The 10,408-nt window shown below is 36.0% G+C and overlaps 1 protein-coding gene across 1 annotated transcript in view; it reads left to right on the forward strand.

Annotated features, from left to right (window-relative positions):
• Positions 1–9,716: 9,716 nt before the first annotated feature.
• Positions 9,717–10,408, forward strand: part of LOC106471442 (cAMP-dependent protein kinase type II regulatory subunit-like) — a gene marked incomplete at its 3' end in the record, with an annotated part of 59,116 nt that continues 58,424 nt past the window's right edge. Inside the window, exon 1 of the mRNA XM_022400054.1 lies at positions 9,717–10,206. Within this exon, the coding sequence (XP_022255762.1) occupies positions 10,098–10,206 (109 nt within the window). The remainder of the gene's footprint in view (positions 10,207–10,408) is intronic.

A 10,408-nucleotide genomic window follows, 5' to 3' on the forward strand; every position in this document is an offset into this window, starting at 1 on the left:
ACGGACCATTTTCATTTATATAGTGCTCTGTGAACACAAATTAGTTAGCATAAATAAGTTAAATGACGAAAAATTAGGTGTCTATTTACTTGTAACCACTCAGTGTGCATTGCATTTCAGTATAGACCTTTTTTCCTTGGTACACACACAATTTGGTAACCAGGTGACTACTAGAATAAAGAGCGTTAGGTAAAGGAATCTTATCTGTAGTGTGTGACCATATTATAAATGTATTATCAATATACCTCAAAGTTGTATCCTTTAAATGTCCTTCATGAGGATATTTATCTTTCAGTTTTGAGAGTCAATCATTTCCCACATACTCTCAACTACTAGGTTTATTTACCAATAGAGCTATTTCCGCTTTTGCTGTAGCCTTATATCTTAGGTCATGGTTTTAATCTGTTCTGAGAAAGTTCGTATGTGTTTCCATCGTGCTTTCCCAGACGATATTGTACAGTAAAGTTATGCTTTTGCAGCGTGAATGCATCGTTTTCGTTTCTTTCAGCTCATTAGCCTCTTTAGTGGTTCACGGTCTATTTATATGGCACACTGTAGTCCATATAAGGTGGATAGTGTTAGAAGTACTTAATTAGTAGCATTTGTTCTTAATTTTTCATTAACTACATTCATGAAACATTACCACTCGACTTGTACATGCTGCTGACTTATAGAAATCATACATGAAATAGTTATGTGCTTTGGACATGACAGCCTTTTGGCAATGGAAACTATGCTGCAGGACTATTGTCAAAATTCACGGTTGTCAGATAGAACATGACTAAAGGTGGTGAAATAGACCATAACGGTATGGTAAGACTCCAAAATCGTTTTAATATAACCCATTCACCTTCTGTACTAGATATAGATGCCAGTGACAATGTAATAGGAGATTTACTATAGTGAGTGTAGGATGGTACAAAAAAATTATATTGTGAACCAGAACAACGGTTTTCCAGCACTCATTTTAGTAGTCCTATTACACAGAAATATACAGACACTGCTGCTTGCATTTTGACCGGTATGTCTTCGTATGTTAGCTGCTTGAGGTATGCAATGGTTGAAAGGGAGGTGTAGCCTAAAGCCTTATTTTATTGAGTGCATGCCCTATTAGCTTCATTTCCAGGTAAAGATCCTTGATGATTATACCGTGTACTGTTGCCTGGGGCATGTGGACGACTTTTGCCATTGATCTTTGTGTTCATGAATTATTCTCTGTTATAAACACCAAACTTTGTTTAGAATAGCTAAGGTACCACTTACTTTAAGTCTTTTTCTGCATTGTTCTGTGCCCCAAGTTCATCCTTATTCTTTGGTTTTCCAACGCCTTTAAGTACAAGAGATATCTTCATTTTGGAGGTTTAAATTCTCTACCTAAACACATCTTTACGAATTAAGTATATGTCTATCTTGGAAAGGACTGTCAACTCTCTTTCCAAAAGTGATAAATTTTCAGTGACACCACACTACCCATCAAAGTCCAAACAATATCAAAATGTAGTTATGATACATTCAGTTCCACCAGGACTTTACAACAGCTGTGGTTATCACATGACTTGTTAATTTGCATATTCAAACTCGTTTTTAGATAATGTATTCAACCCTCTCTATAAAATGGGCAACCTGGACTTATATTCACTAAAGTTTGTTTAATGTCCAAAAACATCAGTTAAAATGTGAATAAATTTTACTTAGTACTGATGATGGTACTGATCTTTGAAAATTTTCTGACGAAACATTGACTGTATGAGCTAAATGTTTCTGGATTCACCTTCTTGAAGTCTACACATAACCTTAGCACCTTTTATTGTCAAGTGGTTAGGGCACTTGACTCGCAATCTGAGGGTCGCGGGTTCGAATCCTCGTCCCAATCAGACATGCGCACCCTTTCAGCCGTTATGGCGTTATAATGTGACGGTCAATCCCATTATTTGTTAGTAAAAGAGTGGTCCAAGAGTTGGCGGTGGGTGGTGTTGACTAGCTGCCTTCCATCTAGGCTATCACTGCTAAGTTAGGAGACGGCTAGCGCAGATATCCCTCGTGTATTTCTGCGCGAACTTCAAAACAAACTAAGTAAAGGAAACCAGAAGAAACAGTAAACGCTAGGCCAAACACTAATATGTTTTCTATACATGTAGATACCATTATCGCTGCAAACCACATAAGGTAAGTTCCATGTGTTGTTTGAATATGGTTGGCACATTTTAAAGCTCAGCCACATTACTTTAAACTCGCGCAGTTCTTTTTGAATACCGAAAACAATGTTTGGTCTACTTTTGTTGGTGAATCTTAACTTGCTAGTAGCCTGATGTGAATTATAGCATGTTTAACCAATAAGAGAAATTCATCAAAGTATTCAGTCATTTACCTGGATGTTATTGGATTCATCTGCCCGATGTGAGTTATAGCATGTTGAATCAATAAGAGACATTCATCAAAGTATTCAGTCATTCATCTGGATGTTATTGGATTCATCTGCCCGATGTGAGTTATAGCATGTTGAACCAATAAGAGACATTCATCAAAGTATTCAGTCATTCATCTGGATGGTATTGGATTCATCTGCCCGATGTGAGTTATAGCATGTTGAACCAATAAGAGACATTCTTGAAAGTATTCAGTCATTCATCTGGATGTTATTGGATTCATCTGCCCGAAGTTCACACAGAACCTTTACACCCGTAGGTGGACGGAGGTTATGTTTTCACCCTTGTGTGTGTGGTTGTTAGCAATATTTCTCAAAAACGGCTGAATCTATTTGGACGAAAGTTGGTATACATTTGGACTATGATCCAACTTAAAAGTGATGAATTTTAGGAGGGACATGATCAAGGGTCAAGGTCAGTAAAATCCAAAAAATCTCTATCTGTTAACATGGGGACCAATTTTTCTCATTATTTTTGCTCTATAACTCAAACATTATCGGATTTTAGTTAATATTAGTGGACATATGTAGAATATTATTCCTCATTCTCTTCGCAAAAATGGTCAGTGCCCGTTGATAACGACGGATATACGGACACATTTTCGTATTTTTTTTAGGGCCGAATATGATCAACGCTGCGTAGCAGAAGTATGCGCTCTATTGAGTGCCTCTCTAGTTTGTTTGTTTTCTCTCTAACTGATGATAATTATACTTTTTCTGATAGCTGTATACTGCTGACTTTCAACGTCCACTCCATCTCAGTAGTTCAATTAAACCCGTATGATGGGCACTTGATAGGTTGCCAGGTCAAGTTTCTTCTCTCAGTATCTCACCCAAGTATTTCTGCTGGTTTTTACAGAGCCTCGGTACTAATGAATCCAGTTTCTCTGGAAGCTATTTAAATTTGTAGGTGCAGAACGATTAAAGTAACACTAGCTTCGCTGCTAGTTTCAGTAATTTCTTTTTCACACAGTGTGCATACTATTAAACACACAATGATTTTATAGTAATTTTTTGATAATTATACAATATCGCTGACTGATATTTAGCTGCAGAATACATCATTTAGGCTAGTCAGTGCAACTGGACTGTGAATAGTGTGTTTCATGTTTCCTACATTTAATTTGTAACTGTTTGCCTGTACGTCTGCATCCTTGGTTTTTAAACACTGTAGGTGCATAAGATAAAAAGCCAATTTTTAGCCGCGGCAAAGCGGCTCATAGAACGGCTTTGATGTTTCTCCAAGTAGAAACTTTTAGCTCATAGCTCCGTCATCGCTTGAACGATTTATGACCTAATTGCAGTTTTGGACTCAGGAGGTCGAACCCTTTCGATTGATGTATTTGACCATGTCCAAGGTCTTCTAGATTGATTTACTCTATTCCTGACAAAAAGAATTTCAATTTGATGGTATGCTGGTAGAGATCCTGATGAGTAGTAAAATTGAATCGGGTATACGCGCGCGCCTCACGGTGTTGCTGTCGTTCAAAAATATAGCTGATAAAAAAAAGGGGAAAAAAGGCCTCATAGACTAATTTACTCTAATCCTGCTTAAAATAATTTAAGTTTCTTTTAGTTGTACTTTAACAGTCTTATCTGGCTGGTGTTTGATGTTATTGTGACAGAGTAGCGACTCTTCTGTATGACAGGTAATCCATGCATAGATTTTCTGCATTAGGTACTTAAGCTTAATCCATCTACAACTAATTCAGGTTTGCAAGGGATATCAGGAATATTGAGGTGAAGCTGAACTTCCCCTGAATGTTTACTGGATTGAATGATGGGTTATCTCAACTGATACACTGTTAAGTTAAACAATCCAATCAGTGTTTACTAGAAATTCTAACTTTGTGCTCATACAGATATATATCATATACATATATATGATATATATCGGCCACTACTCTATTTACTACAGTATACATATATATATATATACAGCTATATTTCCTAGCTTAGTGGCCACGTATAAAGCAGGACCAGCTAGTTTAAATCTGTGAATTGGCAGCTTTAAAAACCTAACTGCTGTTTTGTTTTCACTGTTGCCTCGTCATGTTGCCTTGCCGTAGAGTGTAGTAATGTGAGCTAAGTGTGAGCAGTCAATCCGTTTCCAGTGTTCTACGTCTCCATGACCATGACAAATATCTAAAAAATTGATTGTAATAGAACATTGTCCAAAAAAACATTTCAACAGGTGTTGTAGTTACTACGTATTCTTGTCTCGGCAGTGATATTTTTCTTGCTGTTTGGACTACGTTGTGATGCTGGTAGTTTATCTGCTTGAGAATCACGACTTACTTTCCAAGCTGTGGGTACCTCGTGAGCTATAGTAGAGATAGTTTTAGCTCTGTCTCATCTGGATGGCTACATTCTGACTGGAGGGGAACATTGCACCACTGAATTATAATAATTGTAGAAAATATATTTACAGTCGTTCTTCAACACTTTAAAAGAAAGAAATAATTTAGAGTTGAAATTCGTTCAACAAGAAAGTTGAATTTTATATAGATGAACATTAATAAAAACGGCAAAGTTTGATTTTGAGTTCATTTCAACATGGTGTTTGTGAATTTTCGGAATTTTTCCTCAGAATAATACGGCACTCGCAGCCACCTAGGAGAAAATTTTACTATAGGTTAGAACAAAATAGAGTTAATTTGACCTTGTAACGTAAATGCAAGTTTATTTTTTATCGATTTTTAGCCAATCATTGTTTCTCAGTAATGTTTGGCATAGTATGATGTGATTTAAACACAACTAAAGATCTTTTTCTGTTACTTTCAACTGTTTAAGCCGATATGGTTTCTCATAAATTCGCCTACAGATTGGGTCTGGTCAAATGATGTTAGAAGAAAAGATACTTTTTAACAACTTCTGTTACAGTTACAGTATTAACTTTTTTTAAAGTTTGAAAAAAGCTTGCTTTATTTTATACTTCCTATGAATCACGACGTTACAGTTTGATAGGAAAATAAATTTTTCTCGTGGAACGAGATGAGGTAGGTGTGGTTAGATAACTTTTCAGTTGACAGTACCAGGTTTCGTTTTGCCGACAAACCAGCTGTGTTAGGTTTGATTACATTAGGCCTTATCAGCCTAACTGCTTGAATGAGCACAGAAAACGACAGAAAATAAATGTTCAAATATATATATAAATGAGTGTAAAATATATTTAAAATATTACATTTACTAAATGAAAGCTTTCGATTAACAATTTAAGAAATAGTCGGCTTGCTTATAATTTTGGTATAGGAAAATAGTGGTTTTTACTGTACGACAATGAAGCTGCTTTCCACGTTTTTCGAATCAAAATCAAATCTCCAATTCGTCGAATAAAAACTTTTTGAAAATATTTAAAGGAATGTAGGAAGATAAAAAAATTAGTAATTAAAATATTTAACATTTTAAATAATTTTTTAAAACATATCGTATTGAAATATTTTTGAAATTTCAAAGCTAAGATTTCATACAAATTCCACATATAAAAATAAGATATTTTATTTACAGAAAATACATAATTTCTAGAAAGTTAAAGTGAAGTCTCAAACTATTCTAGCCAGTTGTGCAATAAAATAAACTACACAACTGTTTCACCAGGGTTTGAAAAGAGTTACGGCAGTGTCTGCTGCAGCCATTTTCTGCTCTTGTGTAGTACCAAATACGATCTCCATTAGAGTGAGAATGGTTTGTACACACAAGTGAAGCTACAGGAACTCACTTAGAAGACCTTCAGTGAACTTAACAGACCTTTATTGAACTTAGCAGATTTTCAGTGAACTTACCAGACTTTTAGTGAACTTAACAGACCTTCAGTGAACTTACCAGACCTTCAGTGAACTTAACAGACCTTCAGTGATCTTAGCAGACCTTTAGTGAACTTAGCAGACCTTCAGTGAACTTACCAGACCTTCAGTGAACTTACCAGACCTTCAGTGAACTTACCAGGCCTTCAGTGACCTTAGCAGACCTTTAGTGAACTTAACAGACCTTCAGTGAACTTACCAGACCTTCAGTGAACTTACCAGACCTTCAGTGAACTTACCAGACCTTCAGTGACCTTAGCAGACCTTTAGTGAACTTAACAGACCTTCAGTGACCTTAGCAGACCTTTAGTGAACTTAACAGACCTTCAGTGATCTTGGCAGACCTTTAGTGAACTTAGCAGATCTTCAGTGAACTTACCAGACTTTTAGTGAACTTAACAGACCTTCAGTGAACTTACCAGACCTTCAGTGAACTTAACAGACCTTCAGTGATCTTAGCAGACCTTTAGTGAACTTAGCAGATCTTCATTGAACTTAACAGACCTTCAGTGAACTTACCAGACCTTTAGTGACCTTACCAGACCTTCAGTGAACTTATCAGACCTTCAGTGAACTTAGCCAGCAGGAAACCTCACCTGAATAAGCTCTGGTGCGTAAGTTCTACCAACTCTTCTGCACAATCAACTAGATTTTGAGTAGACCACATTTGCAAGCAATAGATGTGGTCCTATTTTCTTGAGATCATATGTTCAAGATTCTAGTACATTGAATGATCGTAATTTTGCGAGAGGTGGATCACTATCTGTATAGTGGTCCTATTTTCTTGAGATCATATGTTCGAGATTCTAGTACATTGAATGATCGTAATTTTGCGAGAGGTGGATCACTATCTGTATAGTGGTCCTATTTTCTTGAGATCATATGTTCGAGATTCTAGTACATTGAATGATCGTAATTTTGCGAGAGGTGGATCACTATCTGTATAGGTATCTTACTCTAAGTGATAGATCAATGGGCATTATCCATCCTCTGACTTCTTCAGGACTGTTGGTAGAGTAGTGAGGACAACATGCACTGAATACTGAACACTAAGGAATTCTTAAGCGACCTTCCTATGTGGTCTGACAATATTTTGTTTTCTCACATTGGAGTAAAGTCACAGATGTGACTTTTCCCATGCTTTTGTGCTTTAGCTGGCGAAAGGTAATTGTGACCAAGGACAGAACATTTTGTTGTAATTGAACTCGAGGAGTCAAAGAAATATGACTTGCAGAGATTCTGGCAAACTGCACACTCCATGTCCAGACCTTGGTACCAATGAGCATGACTCATCTCTCCTGACTCTAACCAGAATTTCTATTTTTCTCTTCCTGGGTAGGTTTTCTTCTCCATGAGAGATACATGGTTCTGATTCTGTGCAACAATTAAAAAGAAATAAGAACGAACGTAATTAGTATTAATGTTTCATAACGGTGCAAATACAATTAATAGATTAGGAGAGTAGAAGTGTATGCAAGATGCCACTGTGTTGTAAAATATACGAATATTAAGGTAAAAGGAAAGATTTATAGACTGTTGGAAGAGGAGAAAATTTATATGCATATACTGTTTGATGCTGATTGATTTACTACACATGAGCCAATAAATCTTATTGAAACTTGTAATAAAACATAGAAAAAATAATCAGGTATTTCAAATGTATACTTGTTACAATCGTGAAAATAATTTTTCCAATGGCCTGACAATGATTTTATTGCATTCATTATGTATTAGGTCTGTAAGCATGTTCTCTATAAATATAAGTAGTTTTAAAGGGGTGTGATAATAAAGCATATATCTTCCCCAAGAATGATCATCATCTATTAACTTGGTGTAAAACCATTATAAATGAAACCTTGATGACTGGGCGCGAATTTTGTTAAGGGATGAGAGCTTGTTTTGGTTGCAACTAGCAGGTGATGTTCACAGAGGGATAGCTGGGTGGGCTCAAGCCCCTGCCTTTCTACTCTTATGATTCTATGGTACTCTTTTTTTTTCTCAGTCATAAATAAATGTCCACAAATACTAAAAGACACGCCTGGTTATGCTATGTGTACCAGACGCAACCCACAGTCCCCAATGCATCCCCTAATACTTCCACCGCCCCTAAAAAAGAATTGCCTTGCGATGATTAAAAAATACCCTTTTTGTCAATGAGCCCACCACCATTTCAATGTCCTGTGCACCTTGCTATGAAATAGGTGTAGAGTCAGGTAGGTAAGCATTGCGTATTGAGCAAGTAACGTATATGTTAAATGTCTACTTATTTATGTATACATTATTAATAAATGAACACAGTCTAGAGGCCATTATGTAAGTTTTGGACAACAGGCCAATGTGTTATTTTAAAAGGCTCTGCCACAAAACTTGTAGGACATATGAATAAGAATATGAAAGCCTTCTATTCGTCTACCCAAGAACCCAAATATTAAATCCATAGAAAATATATATTACTATTTGGAGTGTTAGACCAAGACCGTTTAGTCACTATCAAGTTTTCAAATTTTTGAAACAACTGTAAAAGCAAACTACACCTTTAATTTTGTATTTTGCATGCTCTTGAAGAAAGTTAGCTATTTATTTATTTTAAGCACAAACTGCACAGTGGATTACCTGCGCTGTGCCCACTGCAGGAATCGAATCCCAAATTTCAATGTTGTAAACCCTCAAGCTTATCGCTAAACGACAGTGGAGAAGAAGGTTAACAGCTGAACAAAAACAAAAAAGCTGGACAATTATATCTATTTTTGTTTTAATATAATTATTAAAGTCTTTATTCAGCGTAAAAGCCCTCAGTGGCACAGCGGAAAGTCCGAAGGCATATAATGCTAAAAATCGAGTTTCGTTAGTCGTGGTAGGGCACACCGCAGTTAGCCCATTGTGTATATTTGTGTTTAACAAAAAAATAATAATAAGCGTGGTTTATTTTTCAATATAGAATTATGAAATTAATGTAACTAAATGTAATTTCTTCTGATTTTCTAACATTTTAGCAAAAACTAACAATTATGATTAACTGTGATCTAAACTGAAAATGCACTGGCAATGGTGATAACATGTGATGAATATGTGAACTACGTTTCAAGAATTTTCATTCTACCATGTGATTGTTCACCTTTATCAATAAACACATCATTAAAGTTAGCCGAAGTATGATTGATTTTGCAAAAGAATGTGCCTGACTAAATATCGGTATAAGATTTTGGAGCGTAGAAATTCAACAGAAGTGCAAAGTTAGGGTTTAAAGCGCATGCTCAATATTGATCCAGTAAAGCATTGAATTTTTGCATGCAAGTACATCGCTGGAGGGCGAAATATACTTTTGTTTATTAGCTTCTGCTGTAGAATTATTATTGTTTGATATTAGTTCTTTGTTATACTAGATGAATTCGGTTCCCCTGTGTATCCTACAAACGTTCGTAAGGAGAAATATATATATCCACCAAAGTAATTTCAAGGTCTTCGGACAAATATTTTCTAAATGACGGTTTTCTGCGTCAGTTCCGTTATGACAGCGGCAGTATGTGCGTCATATCCGCTTCGACTGCTGGTAGCTAACAAACTCAGCTGTAGTTTGAGAAGGAGCACGAGATCGCCCAAATCAAGCCGATTAAAACTTGATGAGACACGTGACGATTATAGTCATCCTATTGGCTAGTTAAGGTTTAAATACGTTCGTAAATTGTGGTTTGAAGACTTTTTCCTTCAAGTTCCTTATCAGCTTATATATTGTCTTCGAAAGAAAAAATCAATATTATAATAACGACACATGGAGATCAAATTCCACGTGTCTTCAAGCAAGTAATCAGAAAATATTGACAGTTGTGTGCCCAGTAGTGAAATTTCAGAATCGCTCATTTCAGTGAGAAATGAACGACACTGTGAAAACCAAATACTTACATCATCGTCGGAATTCTGCTACTTACCTCGAGCCTCAGCTAAGCAGGGTAGTTTGGGATATCTCTCCTTCCCTCGAAGGTAACAATTAAAAATTTGACGATTGTGTAGCTATAAAATAAGTGTTTTTATTCACTAAAGATTCAAATAAATAAGGCACTTTTTAAAACCGGGCCTTTTTTTTTTTGTTGGTTTGTTGTTCAAATTCGATGACGAGGAACCCACTTTGAGACTAATAATGGCTGGAGACGGCTTGAATGGGTAATGAAGAAAACTAATATAA

The sequence above is a fragment of the Limulus polyphemus genome, unplaced genomic scaffold, assembly GCF_000517525.1.
Source record: "Limulus polyphemus unplaced genomic scaffold, Limulus_polyphemus-2.1.2 Scaffold4627, whole genome shotgun sequence".
NCBI classification, from domain to species: domain Eukaryota; kingdom Metazoa; phylum Arthropoda; class Merostomata; order Xiphosura; family Limulidae; genus Limulus; species Limulus polyphemus.